At 27.7% G+C, this 25,174-nt stretch overlaps 1 protein-coding gene across 1 annotated transcript in view; it reads right to left on the reverse strand.

The window, feature by feature from the left end:
* Positions 1 to 25,174, reverse strand: part of LOC129966398 (uncharacterized) — a 385,065-nt gene that overhangs the window by 77,871 nt on the left and 282,020 nt on the right. The window contains exons 7-9 of the mRNA XM_056080822.1: positions 10,851 to 10,908; positions 1,941 to 1,968; positions 1,757 to 1,855 (exon numbers count right to left, since the gene is read on the reverse strand). Coding sequence (XP_055936797.1) covers positions 1,757 to 1,855; positions 1,941 to 1,968; positions 10,851 to 10,908 — 185 coding nt within the window. The remainder of the gene's footprint in view (positions 1 to 1,756; positions 1,856 to 1,940; positions 1,969 to 10,850; positions 10,909 to 25,174) is intronic.

Below are 25,174 nucleotides of genomic sequence, written 5' to 3' on the forward strand. Positions count from 1 at the left end.
ACCTTCTTTTTAATATCTTCTACAATTTATATAAAAAAGTTTTATGTTTGGAATTTATAATTCTTTACCTTAAGACACACTGCCACGATATTTGTGTGGCAATTCAATACATATAGAAGTATTTTAATGAAACTGTCTAGCTTCAGACCACAGAATTTATTTTTCACACAAATAACTATTCGCATTGAAGAAAATGCAATAATTTTTTTTCCCTGCTAGAAGATGAAAACGTACTTTGTTTCCCTTCTGCATTTACTCAAAATAATACAATGATTTTAAAAAAAATTAAGGTCTAAAGACTAAAGAAAAAATGTGATAAATATTCACTATCGTAAGCAGCAGCGAACTTGCAGGTATTTTCTGAAGTTTAGTTTAGTTATTTTAACGTCCCGTTTAAAAGTAACAGTAAAGGTATTTTAGGACGCACCTTAAAATTTTGAACCGAGATCAGATGAGGAGGACGGCACCTGAGTTGGCATTCCCTCGAAATTTCCACTCCACAGCACACCAGCTGGAGGGTATTTGATACAGACGGATTTAATGAACACCCCACAGACCCACCTACCAGCCAACCTGAAACCCTCGGATTCCGAAGATGCGACCTTAACAAAAGTCTAACCCGGCCTTTCTTTTTGTTCAAAGACTTAGAACTATATCGCATAGTGAAGCAGTGGAATTATTATAAGGTAAATATAAGAAATCTTTATCAATGATGATATTATCCCCCCCCCTGGATTTATGAATAGATGCAACTAATAAGGACTCTATGGAAAAAGGAAGCTTTGGAATGCATTCCGCTCATGCGCATTACGGCCTTGGAGATAATCACATTTGTGTAGTACTCATTCATAATGCATACTCATCAGGTCACTTATTGATCAATCTGAAGAAAAATTCTTGTTGTAAAAGTATGTGAAAAAACAAAAACAAACAAAATATATTTTCTGGTTTGAAAAATTAAGAGGAATAAATTCACGTAAGGAAGAAAATAGAAATAAAGCACTCACTGAAATTTAAGAAAGAAATAAAGAAACTTTTTGTATGAAACTTTAAGAAATTGACTTTATGATTGTATTCACGAACAAATATAACTACAATTGCTTACATATTTAGGCTTTATATGTATGTTTTTTGGATACTACTACATATGCTTTATATTTGTCTATCTCGTTTTAAGATGCTTGTTGTTTTTTAAATGGAATAAAAATGATTAAGTACACAAGAGAATTTGATAAAATATTATTTCATTTAATTGCGTTTAATCTTCAACTACAACTAGGCAGATTAGACATTGCCTACTACCACTGGTTGAGAGGCCGATTAAAAAGATATTATTATCCCATTTCCCAAGTAATAAATTTGTAAAATTTTTTTGAATTCTATGTATTATAAAAATACTAGGATAATATCAACATTTGGAAATAGATGACTACATTAATAACTCAATTTTTTTGCGAAATTATGTAATTTTTTATTTAATATTCGTAATGTCTCAACAGATTTCTTAATAAAATTTTAGAATTTTGTTTCTATTTTTTGGAGAAGTTACACTGACTTTTATTTTTGCATTGCCATAAGTGTTAATGCTATTTTACATCTTAAGATGCTATTTTATCAAATTCTAATTTATGAATAAATCAGACTAAGAATTCATACCAATAAATAGTAAAATTAAGGGATCATAATAAGAGAAAGTCGAACTAAAAAATCTTACAAATGTAACGTTTTTTTTTCTTGGAAATATATATTTACGTACCTTGTTTCGGTGTGAGAAAGTTGACAGCGGGAATTCCTGATCCTCGTCCAAGTCTGTTTTCGCTCTCTCCTAGTAAATCTTCTGCTCTCAGAGTTATGCCTAACAAGAAAGAATTGCATTTCGATATTGAATTTTTTTTTTCAGTGAAGAACAAAAAATAAAGTGATTAAAGAAAATGATTTACCTTGCCCGTAAGTTGTTGTGGTTTTCCCCTAAAAACCAAAAACAAAAAATTTCAATTGCTTTGAAAATATCAGTCATAAAAACAATCTAATAAATGTGAAAATTTGGACTCTACTTCATTAAAAATAACTGGAATACAACATTTTAAACAAAAAAAATTCTTAAAAAGGCTTGTTTTATATCAATGAAAATTGGGCTTTTTAGGGTCAAATTTGTGTTGCGATATATTTTGATAACTTTAATATGACCTTACAGAAAAAAAACACCCCGATTTCATCCCCTTTTTCTTAATTGCTTCTCTTTCTAATGATAAGCCTTTTCAATCATGTTTGTCCTTAAAGTTGCTCATATTATCTGAAAGACCACACAAAATATTTATTAAAAATGTGTGCACCTGTAAACATTACTTCAAAATAACGAATTATCAATGCATTTTTATTTTGTAGATTCTATTTTTTAAAGGTGGGATTTTGTAATGAAGTTTTACACATTTTTTTTACTGGATACAACAGTGGAATTTATTATAAATATGTATTTTAAATGATACTATACTATTTTAATACTTTTTTGTGCTCAGTGATCAATTGGTCAAATGATTTTAACTAACTTTTGGTTACAAATAACTGTCGTCATCTAGCACTGAACTCCAGATTATAATTTATTACAACATTACATGGCGATTATAAAATTAATTCATGAAATATAGTAATGACAAAAAGGTGAAAAATGTTAAAAATTAATTAAAACACACACACACACTTTTATTAGAATATATAAACTTAGAAAATATTTTTTTTATCTGAAAAAATCTGGGAGTTAAAACAAAAACATAAATGCAAGAGGAGATGGTGACAACACGTTACAGAAATTAAACTACTACGAATATTAATTTACTACTACGAAAAAAATTCATTGAAAATTATCGAAAATTCACTGGAAATTAAAACACATTATGATTATAATTATAATTACCGTAAAATATTTCAAACAGTATCTTGCGCTTTTACAATTTTCTTTCGACCTTTTTGATAAAAAATTAATTTATACTAAATTACTATATTAAATACAATTTACTTAAAAATGTTTTGTTTTATCATCTAATATTTAAATAATTTCTTACAATTAGAATTTCGTTAGAGAAAATAATTCGAAACCCAATTTAAAATATTTGCAAACATTTTATGTTTAGCTTTTGCACACCAAAAGATAAAATACCCTCAAAAGATAAAATTCAGAAAGATACAATTCTGCTGTTGCGAAGGGAAACTTGCTGCCAAGTTAATAAAGTGAATTCTTTTGTTACTCTCTGAAAATGGCGGTTTCTGCTTTCACCAGAAAATGTGTCTCTTGTGGAAGCTTACACCCCCTTAAAGGAAGGCCTTTCTCAATTATCCGACAGAAAATGAGAGTTATTTCAAGTTTCTCTTTCATCTTTCTCGTTTCTTGAAACAAAATTTTTGGTTAGAAATCTAGCCTCGTCGTGGTTCGTTAGTGTAGGAGTCTACAAAATTCGAAAAATTAGACCTGGATTATTAGTCTTCAGACTGGTTTTCGGGATCACTAATTATTTATTTTTCAATGTTTCCAAATATCTGTTTACCAGTGGCCCAGTAATGTGTAGTGTTTTGGTGAAGCACTATTTTGAAACTTTAATTTGCACTTGGGAAATAGAATTTCTATTTTAGAAAATGTGAAATACTAGAGAATATGTTTTGAAGCTATGGGGGATATTACTTTTAATTTTCATCCTAGTTTGTTATCCCTTATTAGCACAAAATACCGAATAAGATTGTTAGATATCTTCCCGACATTGGAAAGGCATTCCGAACATCGAACAACGTCTTGGGAATATCGTAAGTATCAGGTACTAAGAGATATTTGAATTAATTTGTTTTACGTCTGAAAACAACAATACGAATTTTCAAAGCAGTCGTATTGCTAAGAAGGTTTATAATGTCAAAATTTATCATTTTTTTTTCGAATTTTTCAAGATATTTTATGTTTTCTTTATCCATTTATAAAATTAAAAGCAGAGAAGGACATGTCATATGACAATCTTTTTTTGTTAGTTCTATTTTTCTATGCTCGTAGTTTAAAATAATAAAAATTATAATTAAGGAGAAAAAAAAGAGAAAAAGTAGATGATAACAGTATGAAAATGTCACACAATTCAACCTTTTAATATAATAATATTTACAGGCTGAATACTAACTTTAAACACACTATATGATCAAAAGTATCTGGGTATTTTCGTATTTACAAAATACCCAGATACCATACAATTTTCATGCTATACAATTCGACCTCTTAGTGCAAAAGATTTATGGGCTGAATATGACTTTTAAACGCGCAATTTAATCAAATGTATCCGAGTATTTTCGTATTTATATGCTTAATCGTATTTCTTCAGTTAGTTAGACGAATTCCCTTGCATTTTCACCATTTAAAGAATATTATTTAACTCATATCTTTCAATGAAAATTCAGTTCTTTACCAGAAATTGATAAAGAAAATAATTTCTTATTATATTCAGTAATATTCAGTAACAAACGCGTAATGATCCAGTATCGATAATATCCAATAACGAACGCGTTCATATTTTTCTATGAAGATTCAGTTCTTTGCCAGAAATTGATAAAGAAAATAATTTCTTATTATATTCAGTAATATCCAGTAACAAACGCGTAACGATCCATTATCCAGTATCGATAATACTCAATAACAAACGCGTTCATATTTTTCTATGAAGCTTCAGTTCTTTGCCAGAAATTGATAAAGAAAAGGATTTCTTATTATATCCAGTAATATTCAGTAATAAAAGTGTAAAGATCCAGTATCGATAATATCCAATAACGAACGTGTTCATATTTTTCTATGAAGATTCAGTTCTTTGCCAGAAATTGATAAAGAAAATAATTTCTTATTATATTCAGTAATATCCAGTAACAAACGCGTAACGATCCATTATCCAGTATCGATAATACTCAATAACAAACGCGTTCATATTTTTCTATGAAGCTTCAGTTCTTTGCCAGAAATTGATAAAGAAAAGGATTTCTTATTATATTCAGTAATATTTAGTAATAAAAGCGTAACGATCCACTATCGATAATATCCAATAACGAACGTGTTCATATTTTTCTATGAAGATTCAGTTCTTTGCCAAAAATTAATGAAGAAGTCATTGATTTCTGCTAACATTATAAATATTTTATAATCCAATGGTTTTAAGATTCAGTATGATTCAAGTGCAATAAAATCAGATCATACAATGGCAGTTTTAATGTCTAAAGAAAATCTCATGCTCATCCATTTCGTATAGTTAATTGGTTCGATTCTTGTATAAAAATAAAAGCCTCTTATGATTCTCAAAACTGCAAGCTACCTGTCATTTAATAAGGTAGCATGCTAAAAAACTTTTCATGCTTGTCAAGTCTTAGACAATAGTGGCAAAATTAAATTCCTCTATTAGTTTCAATTATAATGCAGGAGAGTCATGTAATTATGCTGCATAATGAGAGTGTGGCATATGTCTTGGATCAAATTCATAGCAGTGATAATTTATTATATCTAAGAACGAACGCGTAACCAAATCTTATCTATCTAGCTCTCTACGTTTTGTTGTGATTGAGTTATGTCCGAACAGTCCAACAGACGGATTTCCTCTGAGCAGACTTTAATCAAAATTTCACAGAAATCTGTTGTTATTGTTGTTTCTAATGGCACTTGTCATAGACAAGCCCATGACTTTTAGAAGTCAGTGATTTTAAGCCAAGGTGCGTCTCTTGTTTTTCAGTAGCGCCATCTAGGTCCAAGAGTACGACTTAGCTTCACACACGTCACAACTCTTTTCACGGGTGGACTTCATTCATGCATTTCATTCACTCATTCACAGATCATAATTTAGACCTGAATCAGAGAACGATCACCTCTAATCCAGTACCCCCAGTGGTATGACTCCCTACATGGAGGCTTTGTGACCACGACAGATTTACACGCGCGCCATCCACCACACACTCGGGGAGTCTTCGGCCGTCGGGGTTCGAACTCGCAACCCTAGGGACGCAAATCCAATGCCCTACCAATGAGGCTATCTATCCCGGCCTCACAGAAATTTGCATATCTGGTGCAAAGACCGCATACCAAATTTCAACCGTCTTTCTCAAAAGGATTTTGAGTTTTCTTTGTCAGAGACAGACACACGAACGGTTGAAATTCTTGAATACGAAAAATGCATTTTACGTATTCAAGGAGTTCTAGACCTGGAGATTCCTTAAAATCTCCAGTTCGAATTTCTTGACGAAAAGTATGCTTTCTCTTACTATGTGTACGAGGAAGTAAAGACCACTACGCTTTTGCGCATGTGCAGCTGACTGATTTCATCAAAATAAGGGCGAGGTGAAAGATGAGGGAGCAATATTTACTTTTTATTAGATAATAAATGGAAAAGTTTTATTTCCATTTATTTTTATTATTTTTACTCATTCATTCTATAAATCTGAAACGTTTTAAAAATTTAAAAAATATATATTTTTTTATGTATAGATATTATTATTTAGATAATTAAAAAGCGATTTTCTTGTTAACTGCTTATAATTTCTTTGAAATCTAAAAGCGTTAAAAAGAAATTTGAGTAACTTTCTGAAATATATGAAGAAAAGTTTTGTTTCAATTAGTATGGATATGGTGCTTATCCCATTTTCTCAAAAAACTAATGGAAAAGAATAAACTTGTTGCTTCCAAATTTCCTTTAAGGAATTCATTCTTTAAAAAATAAGCCTACAATAACTATTCTAACGTAAAGTAATTAAATAAACTTAAACCATTCAGAGCTTTAGAAACAAGTAAAATTGGCAACAAAATTAGTGAGTGTTTTGCTTTTAACTATATAAGAAGAGCATAGAAATTGAATTATTTTTTTCCCTCCTGTTCTAAATCGGTTTTGGGAAAGTACATTTATGTGTATTCATTAGTAGGCGCATGAAAGAAAATGAACATTCTAAATCTCTCCTTTCAAGATGTTTTCGACCCAAATTTTCCCTACCGAAATACACTTTAGTAGGGTTTTTCTTTTCATCTTTCAAAAAAATTGAAAAAAATATTTTAAAATGTTCTAAAGATTTGAATTGACGTAATGATGTTGTTTCAAAAAGATAATTCATAATTTTCTGCTACTTAGCTTCATAAATTTTAGATTAAATGGAAATGGTAAAGTGTTTCTTTTGGAATGTTTTTGTGGCAAAAGAACATGATTATGTTCTAGAAAAAATTTATATTTTAAAAAACACCAGCGATTTTATGTGATTTTCATAATAGTTCTTACGCTACTCAAGCTTTATATTCAGGCTTAAAGGAAAATGGCAATCTAGAATAGCTGTAATGCTATTTAATGGTTTATTCAGCGTCTTGGTTTGAGCTAATGTTTAACTGAAAAAAGCATTTTTACCATTAATTTGGAGTTTCTTTTTTCATCGAAACCAAATTAAAAAAATAGTTCATTAATTCTTTAAAAAGCAAACGATATTATTTTTGAATGAAATGGAAGCGTACTGCTAATTTTTGTTTTAAAGCAGGACATTATGAATTACCATAAACAGTCTTTCATAAAAATCATAAAATAAATTGAATTAATTTACAGGGAAACTCATTAAGTTTTAATTACAAGTGCTTTTATAATTCATCTTCATACAGGAAGGGCTTTATTTCTTTGGAAAATATAAGGAAATAATTTCAATAAAATAAACCCCCAAATAAAGTTTAAATGCTTACATTTATCTTAATTTTATTAAAATCAATAAGATATTTAAATTTATTAAATTAACATGTTATTTATCTTTATTAAATAATTTGTTATAACAACAATATTAATTTGTTTAAATGAACTTTATTTTAACGAAAATTAAATTTAAATGCTTATTTTATTCAATCCAATGTATGTTATGTTTCCGACTTGCAACATTTTTATCAATTGATTTTTGACTGTTGAATTTCGCATTGAATAAACATTCAGCTCAAAGAAATTGATATTAAGATTCTTTAATTTGAGAGCAAAATTTAAAAGAGGTAAATAACTTCAACATTTGTTAAAATTTGTTTAATAAAATTTATATATTTATTTTATAAAGTAACAATCTGGAGATTTTAAATAGTTTTGCAGTGTACATCAGCAGTTTAAAATACAAGAAAGCCAATATTTAGAAAATAAAATGGTCGCCTAAGACAATCTAAAATAAAGTGCGATAATTTGTTTTATTGCAAAAATCTTTTATGGTTTAAACAGCTCAGTGGAAACTCTCGAAATTATACAAGATTGCATATTACATATATTTCACTATTACAAAACAAGGATTTTCATTTAAAATCTGATTAATTTTTTGATGATTTATTAAAATTAAAATAACTGGTTGAATTTAAAATCTTTTTAATATATAAACTATTTTTATATAAAATATTATAAAGTACAAAATACTTTTATCGTCTAAAGCGTTTTTAATTAAAATAAGAATATTAATTGAACCGGCAGAGAGTTAATTTTCTTCAGAAGCTATTATATTTTTTTAAGTGCTTTACATTTTTTTTTTCAGAAATCTAAAGTTTTAATGAACGATTAGAGGCAATTAATTCAATAGTTAATTTTTCATTATAAAAATATGAAAATATACCAGCTCCTGATATAAATTGTTAAACATCTGTTTTTAAACATTCTTTTAGTGTTTTTCCAGAATTTTATTAAAGTATTCTGGCAACAGTTTTTCAATAATGAAACATATTGAACATAAAATTAATTCTGAAAATATATTAAAGCGAAAGAAGCTAATTGTATGAAAATGAAATTTATGTTACTGAAAAGCTAATTTTTTAAAACTTCTTGGGCGAAAAACAGCTTTTGTAAAGCACTATTTTCGGATAAGATCATAGCAACACGCAGCTTTTAATTAACTATAATTTAGTTGTTTCAAAAAGTTGAACAGTATTTTTTTTCTTTAATGTATGACATGATGATTTAAAAAAAAATCACATGCATGAAATGTCTTAGAGATTGGACAAAAACTGTACTATTTGTATAATTTCTCACATTTCATATTCTTTTTCACTCTGAAAATTACTTGTTTTTTCATAGAAAAAGCAGGTAAGTAAGAGGATGATAGGAGATTTTAAAGGAGTAATAGGGGACAAATAAAGTACAAAATATTACAGTAAATAGAATTAATAACGTAGAATTAATAGGATTAGATTATAATAGATGATAGTAATAGGAAATTTTAAGAGTAGTGGATTTTTAATTTAACTAAATAAACGTCAGAATTCTTTTAAAACAAATAAAAGGCCTTGCCATGTATATTAAAAAATGTCACAAAATAAAGGTAATATAAATTAAAGAAACACAATTGTCTGGCAAGGGAGTATCTAAAAATTTAATTTCAAAAACGTTTATGTTAAATTTAAAAACATTGAAAGAAAATTTGCATGGAATTGAAATATAATATAACTAAAAAGGTAAAATTTCTAATTTTAAGGCTGTAAATTTATTTCCTATTGGCTAATTTGCTCCGATGCGTTTGTGAGAAAAATGACAAAAATTGGGTTATTTCAGATTAACTGTATATTTATAATTAACTTTGAAATTTTGAAAAGTTGACATATTTTTTTCTCTTGTCTTGCCTTAATTGCAAAGTTTGATTAATTCATCGAAGTTGTTCAGAAAGAGACATAGAACATATTATATATGTAATACTATTTTGGTTGGTTGGAGAATGTAGGTTTGAAGACATAGACGAGACATTGTATTTTTAATTTCATTTTATTCTATTCCGAGTGGCAGGCATGATTTTTTATAAGCAGACGCAGCGCGGCACAAAAGCAGAAGTAAGAAAGAAGGGAAGAAGGGCGAAACAAATGATCACTAGTCTTATATAACATAGGATTACCGGCCTCGTGCCGATGGAATGCATATGTTGACCTTATGAAGGGCAACGGAAATATCACTTTCATTTGATACGTAGTAGTGATGGCGCATTATTTTTACAGAGGAATTAATTAAACCGAAAGGGGAATTGGATCACGAAATAAGAGAATATTTTTGGACTGAAGTTACTATGGGCTAAATTAAGATAAAATCTTGGAAATTAATTAAATTGAAATTAGAATTAAAATATCATTACATATATATATGAGAGAGAGAGAGAGAGAAAGAGAATGACTTTTATTTGTATTAAGATCAGTTAAAAGCCTTCCATTAGTACTTAATTAAATATCCAAAATTGTCAAAGTTATATTTTGATTGTATTTCATTGACAATTGTTATTTTAAAATGAATAAAGTTAAAAATTCAGCAGTTGACTTAAGAAGGGCTCTCTGAATAAAATATAAAAATTTTATGATATTATATATTATCTTCTACTATTTTGGAGAAATTCTAATATGAAGCAAGCCTCTGGAAAGCTTATCCGTGCCCCGCTGCTCACTCACTGTACATTCAGTTTTAAGACATTCATGAGATTTTGGAAATATTAAAATCACTGTTAGTGTTTGATTATTTGAATGTCAAGGCATATGAACGCCAAGCCTTGGGGAACGCAGAAGGTATTAGTCAATATTATACTTGCAGGGCTATATTTAATTGAAATGTATACTTTTCTTTGTGCAACGGTACTGTATTTTAGAGAACATTGCTGTAAAGATAAGACTAGCAAATAAATTTATAATTATTTTCTTCTGTGTCTGATAAAATTAATTTAGATCCCAGATTTTTTGAAGTGCAATTTACGAACAAATTACATTAGAAGTTTTACTTCAAACTACTGACGTTAGAGAATTTCCTCTAATATCACCTGAGTCAATGCTGCTGCTTTTTGAACCACAACTACTGATGAATCTAACAGGTCTTAAGATTTAAAAAGAAATGTCTTACTTCCGAAACCGGCGATGCTCCTCTTCTGCGAGCATTGGACCGTCGTCGATCTTGAGATCTATGAAAGAAGAGATAAATTGAAACTAGTGGAAAAAGAAGAAAGCTTACAATTTGCTAAATTCGTTTTATTTCAAATCAAATTAATAATAGTATATTTCAACCTGAAAAATTGTTATAATTGTCAGCAAATATTTTCTATATATTTGTCATATGCATTTGGTTTACAATATACGAGCAAAATATATTGTGCTAGTCTTAGTAATATGCTCAAAATATTGAAGATTTTGTATTATTAGAATTATTTGTATTATTAATTATTAAAATTTTTTAATTTGATTTTCATTACAATTGTAAATATTTATCTCGTTTTAAAATCAAAACATTTTCTTGAGTTGATGTAAGTTTGGATTTTAAAGCAAGGAAATATTTAGTTTCCTAGATCTCAATATAATTTTTTGTAGTCTGAACCCAGTTGTTTTAATTTGTTTTTGATTTAATAATTCATATCAAAGGGAAATGAAATATTCAATCAATTTAACTAACTCGTCTAAAAGTTAATTCTGTTCTGAGCTAATTAGATGAAAATTGAAAGGTGGAAATTGTTATTATAGTTCATACAGCTACAAAAGTATTGTTTTATTACAAATAAGAAAAAAAAATATGAATAATTAATATACTGTTCTGCCATTTCTTTAAAAAATACTCATGCATTTGAAATTGTTTAATTAAGGGACATATGGATGTCCACTGTAATCCAATAGCTACTTTATAAATGGTTAGAAAAATACCTTTCATTGAGGAAAAAATTCCTCAAATAAAATGAAGAATAGTATTTTATTTTGTATCAGTAAATAAAAGTAATGTCTATAAAATTACGAAATCTTAGTTTGTAAACAATATCTTGGTCCTTTTAATCATATTTAATAATACATACAGTAAGGAAAATTCCATTGTTTTGTGACTAAACTCCACGAATAATACTATTTAAAATAAACAAAAGCCATATGTAAATTTATTTCAAAGAATAATTATCTTTTAAAAAAGTAAAATGCTAGAGCGAACTTAAAAGTATCGGTTTTTTTTATCGGTTGAACATACAAAAAACGTAAAACAAATGTTTAGTTTGTACGCGAAAGACAAAAACAAGTTTAAAAACTACATCATTTCTTTATTAAATGAAAAAAATACTTCGGAATTTTGCCGCTATAAATAATCTGATAATGGCCATATCAATATATGGCTTTTATTTCAGCACTTTCTATCACCTTATATTATACATCTATCATCATTATATTATATTTCTCTCACCTTATACTTCAATAAAATACACTTTGATACGAAATAAAAGTTTAATACATATAAATAATTTATTAGTTTAATAAGAATATATTTTAAATAAAAAAATAAATTAAATACTTTGTTAATTAAATGTGCACCAGATATTTAAAAAGAATAATATAGTAAAGATAATTTCATAGGAAACAAAGGAATAAATAAAATTTATGACTAATAATTTTACTGAAAAAATATAAATTTCAAAGCGATATCTTTTCGAATGTTTAAAAATAGTTTATCCACTCCATTTATGAAATGACGAAAATAAAAATATTCACCGCTGTATTTATTTATAATAATGGAATAAATAGAAATTTTAAATCTTATTTTCTAAGATTAATATTTTGTTTTACTATTTCATAAATTTAAGATTGTTTAGGCAAAAAAATGAAAGAAAGATAAAAATTAAAATCTTAATTTCTTGAACTAATATTTTATTTTTGTTGACATTTAAATTTTATTTAATGGAAGTCTTGTTAGATTAAAGTAATTTAGGAGCAAAACAGGAAACGCACTAAAATTTATTTAACACGAAATTATAAATTCTTTATTTTTGGACAGAGCATAATTTTTTTATGCATTGTAATATTTGTATTCCAGATAATACAAACATTACATTGCATAAAAATATATAATAATATTCTCGCTAGTGATATAGTTTATTTAACAAATAACATATTATAAATTTGTGCTATATAAAATAATAACTGTTTTAGTACGATTAACTTTTTAGTTCCGTATATCTTGATGCAATTAAAAAAAACATTTATTTTGTGAATGTGTGAGTTACTTTATTTGTTAAAATACATAAAACAAGAAAATAAATAAACAATATTTATTAATAAACTGTCATTAAAAAATTATTCCTGGCAACTTAATTTATTTTGAAATTTGCTTATCATTGTTTTAAAAAAAAGGTTTTTCACATTTGCCTTATATATATCATAGTAAAAAAATAAAATATTTCAATGCAGAAATGTTTCTTCTGGATGTAAAAATAATCTATTAATAAAGATGTCAACACTTTTAGAAGTATAAAAGACTGAAAGGCAATTTATTTTTTATTTGTATTATTTCGTAATTTTTAATTACATATTTGATGAAAAATAATTTTTCCTCCGAATTCCTGCTGGGGAGAACCATTTTTTGAAATCATAATTTAATTAAATTAATCATTAACTGATAATTAAATTATGTAATTATTAAAACAGTGTGCGTCGTTGACGAATATACAAAATTTCAAATCTCTAGCTCATTTGGAAGAGAGCGAAAAATCAATTGCAATATTCCGGGTTTACAAGTGTGAAACAAGTGAAATTAAAAAAAGCAGTATAAAAAAATCGCCTATGAAAATGAATGCACATAAAAGCTGAACACATAAGTTTCGTTATATCATGAACAAACCTTACAAATAAGAAAAAATTTCATCATATATTCAATAGTGTTTATTGTAAAATTGTTTTGTTAAAAACTAATTTACCATATTCTTTAAATTAATGAGGATAGAAGTTTGAATATGATGAAAGACAAATTGATACGTTCCGCAGTTAAAGAAATGGCAAGCAAATGAAAAAGGCGGACTAAATACTGTAGAAATCAATGATTAATCGGGAATGCATTGAAAGAATGAGAATGAGAATATTTTGTTTTATGGAAATTTTGAAACACAGATAATTAAACATTGCATAAAACAGCATTAGCAGGAACCAATACAAACAGAAAATCGCTATTAAACAACCGCAACAACATAAAGCGCTCAGACAGAACTCACTAGAGATTAGTACTTCAAAGAAAGATTTCGCTGAACGACTCGCTGGAGCTCAACTTAACTGATTCTACCTCTTTTCGTTGGCAATTCATAATTTTCCTTCCGGGGAAAAGAAGCTTCTTGAAAGATATCGCTTTGTCTTTCCTAATTGATAAATCACCGAAATTCCTGCAATTTTCAGAAATTTTTATATTGTCGTAATAGCAACCAAATTCGTTGCCATGTTGCCAAATGGTAGTTAAGTTCATCGCTAAGGTTGAAGATCTTTTACCTAGAATCCTTTCGACAACTATTAAAATATTTGTAAAACTATCTTCCTTATCATGAAACTTGCTACTCAGAAAAGCAACATCACATATTTACATATTACTAGCAATATTATGAAGAACAAAACGGGCCATATTGTGTTAGTATAGTCAAAGAGGGGCATACTTTTAATTTGAAATTTTAATCCAAATGTAAAAGCTGATCTTTTAAGAGTAAATTGACTATACTGATCACACCATATCAGCGATTAACTGAATTCAAATAATTGAGTTTTTAAAAATAACTTCGATTTATTGTATATTCACATTTGAAATGAGCCAAATGTATCAATTGGTGTGAGTATTCTTTAATGTATTTAGTCAGACAATGGTAAATTTTGTTATTAAATACATTGAGGAACATATCAAAGTTTATTATTCCCAAAATTGTAATACAAAACAACAGTGTTTTCAGTGGAGAAAGTATACTTGTTATGTATGTAAGATCACAAAATATATACAAGGACACCACTAATTTAAAATGAGTTAAATAATTAATTTTTTAAAGATTTTAAACCAGAAAAAGGAAAAAAAATCCAAATGAATCAAAGCTTAAGAATGGCATTCTTGCAGTAAGAAAGATTATTTATGTTCCTTATAAAAAAAACTTTATGATAGCGCATTTTACGTATGTTTAAAAAAATGGACGTAGATAAAATTTAATATCATAGCAAAAATAAAATTACATTAAATAGAAAAGAAAAAATAATATGTTTCATTGCTACCGAAATTTAAAAAAAAAGCAACAACAAATTTCTTTTCTATATATTTTTTCCTCTGCTTTTTTCCAAAGAACGAAGATGCGTTTTTGGTGGAGGAGGGGGGGGAGGAAGGGGGGATAGAGGGAGAGGCGAAATCCACTCCTAAGTCTTCTTTGGCTGAAAGCTTTGTCTGGAAATCACGAGGGAATCCCTGATCGTGGGTCTTTCATCCATGCCGGAATAAGATTTTCATAATGAATGAGCTTGAAACAAAGTAAGCTAAGTAGAGTACAAAAAGAAAGAGAGAGAAAGTCGGTCTCTGGAGTTTTAAAGATGGAGCTTTGTATACTTTCTTTTGTTACGGTTTTACAGATAGAAAGTAAATATTTTAGTTTTAGGCCCATTATTTCCATCAATTATTTTTGCATTAAAGCAGGTAAAAAGCTTTTTTTTTTATTTCAATTACCTATTCTATTTCTGATGCATTATTAAAATTTATCTATTCTAGAATAAGTAAAATTGATGGTACCCCAAGAGGAAAATTAACAAACAATCCTGCTGAGGTTAGACGAAAATTAAGATTTATTATAAAATAAGAGGAATGCGTCATTTGCATTTAAAATAAACTTAAATACATATTTATTAACTAACGTTTTATGCTTCAATATGTTTTATGTTACGTAGATCTTTCAAAAATTTATGTAGAATTTGTGTCTGTTTGAAATTACATATTCATTAAAAAAATTAATTAAAATAATTTTTTCTAGATTCAAAACAAATTGTTTTATTATTTTTAAAATTTTTTATTTATAATATTATAATTATTTTATTTCCATTTTGATTAAGGCATACCTTTAACAGTATTATTAATTTAGAAAAAAATTAAGCTCTTAGCTCAATAATGATTTTGGGACCCTAATCTAAAATAACAGATGGTATCAGATGTCTTTTTAAGAATTTAATTAACGGCACTTAATTCTGAGAAAACATTTTAATTTAACGAATTTCTCCAAAAGTATGTACGGGTATTGAAAAAAGATTTATTAAATAAATTAATCAAACTGAGCCGATTTCCAAGAATATTCTATAATCCCATAATAGTTCTTTTTGTCTACGTCTTTTTTTCCAATAAACAACATCAATAAATCAATTTACAATTATTATTTCCAATATTCGAGAGAGCTAATGTTACGTAAGCGTCTAAATTACCAGCATTTCCAAATTTTGCATCTAAAAATATAGAGTTAATTCTAAAAAGGAACATACTATTCCTAGTGTTCAGATAGAATATCGACAAAGCTTTCTAAAGGTTCGGTTAGCAGATAAAACATACTAAGCATAACATTTTATGTTTGAAAGATTCTACTAAACTAAAGAAAAGTAAACCACACTATCTATAGTCAATTTTTTAAACTCTCTTTTTTATTACATTTTTATTTTTTTCCATGTTTCTGTTCTGTTAAAAAGAACAAGGATGCCTTTTTTTATGCATTTTAAAGGAACGAAATCCACTTCTAAGCTTTCTACAGTGAATTGTCCTGTCTAGAGAGTTTAAGGAAATCCCTGATGGCGGCAAGTTTCATCCTTGTCCATAATCAGTATGAGTTTTCATAATGAATGAGTTTGTGACAAACTGAAGTGAAAAGAAGATAAAAATAAAGAAAATGAGCTCGATCTCAGCAGCTAAAAAGATGAAGCTTCGTCTACTTCTTTTGGTACCGGATTTATTGATAGAAAGTAAATATTTTAGTTTTAGGTCCATTATTCGAAGTAATTACTTTCACATTAAAGCAGGAATTTTTTTCTTTTATGTTTTTGTTTAATTTTTATAATTTATATATATGCATTATTAAAATGGTTGTGTTCCCGAGTGTGTAAAATTAATCGTAACTTCGCAAAGGAAAAGAGGGAAAATAATTGTAGTCGTATGAAGAAAACGAGAATCTAAAATAAGAACTGAAAATTCTTATAATTATATTACTCATGCTTAAAATTTATTGAAACATATTTATTTTATTAATGTTTTATTATTTCTGTAATTCTGATTGTTAGGAAATTCCCGTAGTTTTTTTTTCTGCTTGGAACAACCAATTTATTGGAATATCTGATAGATATAATTTTAACGAGACTCAATAACATCTGAACCAATACCATTTTTAAATCTAGTATTTAATCAGAGAAATAAGATTCTCCTTTATTTATATTTCGATTAAAATGTCCTTTGCAAAGCATGAAAATAAACCACAAATTTTTATAAAACAGTTTTGTAAAATCAGTTTTAATTACCGTACTAAAAAGTAGATTTTTTAAAAATTTTAGTTATTTAGTTCTCATTTTATAATTCATTATTATAAGTATTATATAACCTTGAAATAATTTTTTTCTCTCCATACATGATATGGAATTAATTTTAATTAAATTTTTAGTTAACTGAAAATTAAATTTTGGAAATATTAAATTTAGTTTAGTTTAGTTATATTAACGTCCCATTTCAAGCAATACTGGGGCTATTTTGGGACGGACCTCGTCATTTTGAACCTCGGTCAGATGTCGAGGACGACACCTGAGCTGGCACCCTCCTCTCCACACCACACCAGCGGGAGGACGTTTGGTCAGGACGGATTTAACGTGCAACAGACCCCCTTACACGACGGTTCTTCGGTGGAATCGGGTCTCGAACCTGAAACCCACCGGTTCCGAAGCCGAGACCTTACCACCAGGCCACCGCGGCCCATTGAAAATATTAAAATAATCTGTTGTTTTAAGAAAACACAAATGTATAAAATGCCAAAAATCTAACGATGAAAGAAATAAAAATTTCTTTACGAAATTTATCCTTGAAAATGGCGGTTTGTGTTAAAAGTAGCATAACTCACTTTCTTTCTCTCATGCACAAACACAGAAAAAGAAACAGCAAGAATGGATTCCTCGAACCTTTCCCAAGTACATTCCAAGGACTAGGGCGACCAAGCTTCGCTCGGCACTTTTTTTCTTTCTTTTGTAAAATCGAATTTTTTCAATCTGGTTATTTGAATAAAAAATCATGAATGCACTTAGTTTAACACTTTAAAGGACCATTTTTTTTCTAGTTATATTATGTAAAATATTTTTAGGCTTGAAATTAGAATAAGAAAAGAGATTCATTTAGCTTATTAGATAAATTTAATTTGATTCATTAATTCATTTGGTCAATTAATAATTAAGTGACAAACCAAGACACATCATTTTGTGTGAGATAAAGAACTGAAGCATCTAAGTTTCTGTCTTTCTAAAAAAAATTTGTCAGAATTGATGCCAACCTACATAATTTCATACAAAGATTGATAAATTTGGTGGGAAGCATACTTCCCACGTCCTTAGAAAGGGTTAGCGTGTCATTCGAAATGGTTAACACAGTAATTGCACTGTTGCCATCGGATGCGAGCCGAACATATTTGTATTCAAATAATATAATATATAGAATCATTTCACAAAATTTTGAGGCACCAGTTGCTTATCATCCTATGGCAACTATGCAAGTATCACAAAAAAATTACGAGATGGCGCTGTATGACATCGTAAAGCAGGGTTCACACGAGGCCAGCTATTGCGCGCATTTGATGGTCACGCCTACTTCAGGAAGATCACGTGACCGCAATGGGCCAATGGCAAATAGTTGTTCCGATGAGACAACCATTTGCCATTGTTCCGTTGGGGTCATATGATGTTCCTGAGGTAGGCGTGACCTTCCATAGCGCGCAACAGTTTGTCTCGTAAGCATAAGAGCAAATAGAAAAAAAGCTCCAATAGTTATAATTTTTTTTTCTTTTTGTGAATGTGTGCGTAAAATTGCGCTTTTTTAGGAAAGACATATATATATATATATATATATATATATATATATATAGATAAACTTAAAAAACAAACCTTATTTAAATATAAAAGTGGATCCAATACGTTAGTGCCGTTTCCGGCATACACGAAATAAATTTATATATATATATATATATATATATATATATATATATATATATATATATATAAATATATATATATTGTTTCCACGCAACTTTCTTGCATACTCTCTAACGCAGGTCATATCCCAGTCTCTCCTCATAAAATTGTTGATCTTGGGTAAAACTGTAAATGTCTCATCTTACACCGGCGAATAATAATTATGGAAATATGAATCTTTTTCTTGAATCTAGCATCTACTGAATCTATCTTGCGAATACGTATTTTAAACATTTTTTTTCGCGACCTATTGAAACCGAAGTTTTACAAGGAATTAAAATTTCGCAGTCATTATTATTAAATGAAAGCACAAAATTAATAATAATATTGAAAAATCTTCGGGCTCGGAGGCCATCTTGGAACCCGTATGCAATTGTTTACTTTGCTCATTTAATAATCTCCCCGCCCCCCTCCATTGTACATTGTAAAGAATGCGTTACTATAACCAAAGATTTTATACAAAATAACAGTGGTTTCAGTGAAGAAAAGTACACTTGTTATGCATACACGATTACAGAAAAATATTCAAGAACTTACCTAATTTTTAGAAGCAGTTAAATAATTAATTTTATTTAAAATTCTTGTACCAAAAGACGGAAAAAAATCTAAACGAATCAAGCTTAAGAATGGCATTCTTGCAGTAAGAAAGATTATTAATGTTCCTTATAAAAAAAAACTTTATAACAGCACATTATATGTACATATAAAAAATAAAAGTGGATCGACATTACAATAATATTATATCAAAAATAAGATTACATTAAACCGAAAAAAAAAAATAATATGTTTCATTCCAAACGAAATAAAAAAAAAACAAACTTTTTTTTTGTATTTTTTTTTCTTTGCTATGTTCCTAAGAACAACGATGTGTTTCTGGTGAAGGGAAGAAAAAAAAAATGCATGCAAAAAAAAAAAAAAAAAATGCATGCAAAAAAAAAAAAATGCATGCAAAAAAAAAAAAAAAAAAAGGAGGGTAGGGGCGAAATCCACTCCTAAGTCTTCTTTAGCGGAAAGCTTTGTCTGGAAATCACGAGGGAATGGCCCCGATCGCGGATCTTTCATCCCTGTCCATGCCGGAATAAGATTTTCATAATGAATGAGCTTGAAACAAAGTAAGCTAAGCATAGTACAGAAAGAAAGAGAGAGAAAGTCGGTCTCTGGAGTTTTAAGAGATGGAGCTTTGTATACTTTTTTTTTTTGTTACGGTTTTGCAGATAGAAAGTAAATATTTTAGTTTTAGGCCCATTATTTCCATCAATTATTTTTGCATTAAAGCAGGTAAAAAGCTTTTTATTTTTATTTCAATTACCTATTCTATTGCTGATGCATTATTAAAATTTATTTGCTCCAGAATAAGTAAAAATGATGGTACCTCAACGGGAGGAATGGAAACAAATAGTACTGCGGAGGTTAGACGAAAATTAGGATATATTATAAAAAAAAAAAGGATTATAACTTTCACGTATGTTTAAAGTAAATTTAAATGCACATTTATTAGTTAACTTTTTTATGTTTCAATATGTAAACCTTTCAAAAATGTATTAAAAATTTGTTTCTGTTTGAAATTACATATTCATTAAAAAATAATTAAAATAGTTTTTTCTAGATTCAAAACAATTCGCTTTATTATTGTTTAAAATCTTTTTTAACTATAATATTATAATTCTTTTATTTCCATTTCATTTAAGGAATATTTTCAAAAGTATTATTAATTTTAAAAAATTAAACTGTTAGATTAATCATGATTTTGAGACCCTAAACTAGAATTGCAGTTCAGATATATATGGAATTTTTATGTAACGGTTCTTACTTTTGCGAAAACCTTTTAAATTAAAGAATTTCATCAAAAGTGTGCATAGGTATTCAAATTAAATAATTTATTAAATAAATCAGTGAAGCTGAGTCAATTTCCAAGAATATTCTATATTTTCTTTATTTTTTATTTATTTATTTTTTTTGCCTACAATGTATTTTTCAATAAACAACATCAATATATCAATTTACTTATGGTAACCAGTATTTGAAAGAACTCTAATTCTGCGTAAGCATCTGAATTATAAAAATTTCTAAATTTTGCATCTAAAAAATTTTCGAATTAATTTTTAAAAAGGAACATCCATTTCATTGTATTCGGATAGAACATTTACGGAGATCATTAAATAAATATAAGTTCTAATTAGCAGATAAAACTTTTCTTGAATATCTATTAAGATTTAAAAAAAATTGTATTAAACAAAAGAAAAGTAAACCGTTCTATTATTTTTTAATTTTTTTAACTCTCCTTTTCTTAATACATTTTTAATTTTTCCTCATTTTTCTACGTTTAAAAAGAACAATGATTCATTTTAATGTTTTTTAAAGGAACGAAATCCACTCTTAAGTTTTCTTCGGAATCTTGTCCTGTCTAGAGAACATAAGGAAATCCCTTATGGCTGGAAGTTTCATCCTTTTCCATATCAGAATGACTTTTCATAATGAATGAGTTTGAGACAAACTGAAGTGAAGAGAAGATAAAAATAAAGAAAATGAGCTCGATCTCCGGAGCTCAAAAGATGAAGCTTCGTCTACTTCCTCTTCTGCCGGATTTGTTGATAGAAAGTAAATATTTTAGTTTTAGGTCCATTATTCGAAGTAATTACTTTCACATTAAAGCGGTACATTTTTTTTTCTTTCGTGCTCTTGTTTAATTTTTATAATTTGGTATATATGCATTATTAATATGGTTGTGTTCCCGAGTGCGTAAAATGAATGGTAACCTCGCAAGAGAAAAGGGGAAAAATAATTCCGTAGTTTTACGAAAAAATAAAAATGTAAAATAAGAACTGAAAATTCTTGTAATTATCTTACTCATTTTTAATACTTATTTGAATGCATATATATTTTATTAGAGTTTTATCATTCTGTAAGTTGATTGTTAGAAAATTCTCGTATTTTTTTTCACTTAGAACTACCAGTTTATTCGAATGACATAATGCTTGATGGACATAATTTTAATAAGATTCATTAATATAATAAAATTTGATAAATATTTTTAACTCTATTTTAATCAGAAAAATAGACTTTCATTTATTTGGATTTTGATCGAAATGTCTTTATTATAGTTCTAGCCGCCTTTGGCGACAAGCCGGTTCGCCAATCTTAATGTTCGTTAAAATTTTAATAATTAAATATTTTATGCAATTCCTACTTTAATAGCTACTTCATCAAAATATTTTAAAACTTCAAATTTTGATAGTCATATAATTCACTCATAATACTATAAAGGCCTTCAGTCATAACGCAATATGTATCTCTCTAATTTTCTGTTAGCACCCGTAGAATTTATGCTTTCAGTTAAAGAGGAAAGAATGAATCTGCAATTAATATAATAACATTTTTTACTGAAACAAAGCATTTTTTTTATAATATGATTACTGATAACAGAGTCACTGAGCGTTTAAACTTTATGGGCGCAATAGAATAATTTATGTAATATCTCAAGAATTTGTCAACAAAATTTTCTCAGATTCATCATGAACAGATCCATTAATTAACAATGTTTAATTTTAAATGCATCAAACACTAAGAAAATAAAAGGAATCGTTTAAAAGAATCGGTCGAAAACAGGTTTTAAAAAACTACTTAAAAAACGATGTACTTAAAACTATAAGCATATACAAAAAAATATATAACTAACATAAATACAATTTAATTACAAAAGCATGCAATTAACCTAAAAATAATTTAAAGCAAGAATCATCCGTTGATAATATTGTCAACAATCAGATGCGCATGCGTGAATTTTCAACGCCAGTTACGGTAACGTAAATGCGTGATTTTTTCTACGCCAGTTGGGGTAACGCTACGCAGATTAGACATTTTCAATTTCCTTTATTCTGTTTTATTTTAATTCAAAAGTACTTCAGAATGAATCTGAAAGATCGATTCATTAACAATGTTTAATTTTAAATGCATCAAACATTAAGAAAATAAACAGAATCATTTGAAATAATCGGCCGAAAAATCTTAAGCCTAGCCTCATTAGTGTGGGAAAAAAAAACCCCTAAAGCCTTACTGATTTGGCGGTGGGGAAAAGGAGATTTTTTTGGCGAGAAAGTTAATTTTTAATTAATAATTAAAATTCTTATTAAAAATTCAAAAAAGGGACCCCAAAAGGGACCCAAAAAAGGGACCAAAGTGCTCATTCCCGACCTCCAAGGTATACGTGTACCAAATTTGGTAGCTGTAGGTCAAACGGTCTGGCCTGTAGAGTGCCAACACACACACATTGAGCTTTATATAAGTATAGATGAACATAAAAATTTTCAATAAAAAGGTTTTATAAAGTAAATTTTTAATCAGTGTACTAAAAAGTGGGTTTCGTTATTCTAATTATTTAGTTTCCATTGTATAATTCATTATTATAAATATTATATAAAGTTGAAATAGTTTATTTTCCCTTTAAACATTTAATGGGATCAATTTTAATCAAAATATTATTCAATCAAAATATTAAAAATTAAAAAAAATAATTAAAAATTAACAAATTAACAATTAATTAACAAAAAATTCCAATCAAAATATTAAAGTATCCAATCTACTCGACAAAAAAAAAAAAAAAAATTGAAAAATCTCAAAACTTTATCGAATAGAGAAGTGAAAAGCTCATTAAAAAATTCAACCTTATAAATGATGATCCCCTGGAATTTTTCAGAGCCAGAATTTTGGATTCGGTTCTTAAAATTTTATAAATATGCATTAGAAATTACACATTTATTAATAAGAATTAAAATTTTTGAAATTCTTAAGCCATCGTTATATTTGTTTTGTTGACTAAATTTACTTTTATAAATCATACATTGCGATATAAATTATCTGCCCTTCAATACACAGTGGTGTAAGTCATTTTCATCATACAAAAAATTGTAGTCACTAGATAACGCATCGAATTTGATTGATTTACATCATTGCGTTATTGCGTTTATGTATGTGCGAAATTGAAGTTATTAACATAAAATGTGAAATAAATCAAAGCTTCAATCAACAGCTAAAAGATGGCAATTTCTAGTTAAACAGGAATATATTGTTTCGTTTTTCAGTAATGTGGTATAAACAGAATTTGCATCTCATTGTTTGTAAATGCTTTCAGAATAACAAGTGACTCGGAGTAAAATTTCTACATAAAACAACAGATTCTGAAGAAAGTATTCAATATTCATCAAATTGCTCGAGAAAGAACGATCATAAATTAACAGAATCTCCAAAGTTGACTATTTTTTGATTGATTACGATTTCCTCTTTATATATGTAATTACAAGTAGCAAATTTTAACAAACTGAAATAAAAAAATGACTTATTTGCAGATCACATTCTATAAAGATAGGTTTAGCATATCCCGCGTAAAAAAATGCAGAATTAAAATTTATAAGTAAACTTTTAAAAAAATAATTAAAAAGACAAAAACACAATCTAAATAATATTTAATAAAAAGATCGGGCATTTTTAAAATTTTAAGCCATTTGTTTTTTTTAAATTATAAAATAACAATATAAAACTGTCAAATGGCAATTAATTTAGGATATTAGAGAAATAATGTTAAAAAATTATTTTGGTCAGTTCTTGATTATTATTTGAGTTCGTTCGATTGCTGATTTTTATAATTAGATGAAAACAAAAAATTTAAATAATTTTCAAAATGCCGCAAAAAATCTTAAGGCACGATACCTCTTTCAATTTTCGAATCGATAGGAAATTGTTTACTTTGCCCATTTAGTAATCCCCCCCTCTTCCTTCAACAATTCTTATACATTTCTATATAAATAATGAATGATTCTAAATCTATAATCAACAAAAACTGATATTATTATCTTTAGCCAACATTCATGAAGATATGCTGTATCCACTAGGAAGACAGGTTAAGAAATGAAGTGAAACGATAGACATTCTGCTCACCTGATGATCTTGGAATTTTCCAGAGCTAGAATTTTGGAATCAGAGCCAGAAAAGAGTAATAAATTAATATTCATTCAGTATCTGATTTTTTATAGGGGTGTATTAAAAATTACACATTTATTAATAAGAATTAAAATTTTTAAGTCATCACACTATTTTTATATCCGTTTTATTGATAAATTTACTTTTGTGAATAATTCATTATGATTAAGTCGTCTGTTTTTCAATACACAGTGATATAAGTCATTTTCATTGCCAACAAAATTGTCAACATTGTACATATTCATTTCA

The sequence above is a fragment of the Argiope bruennichi genome, chromosome 4, assembly GCF_947563725.1.
Source record: "Argiope bruennichi chromosome 4, qqArgBrue1.1, whole genome shotgun sequence".
Classification (NCBI taxonomy): domain Eukaryota; kingdom Metazoa; phylum Arthropoda; class Arachnida; order Araneae; family Araneidae; genus Argiope; species Argiope bruennichi.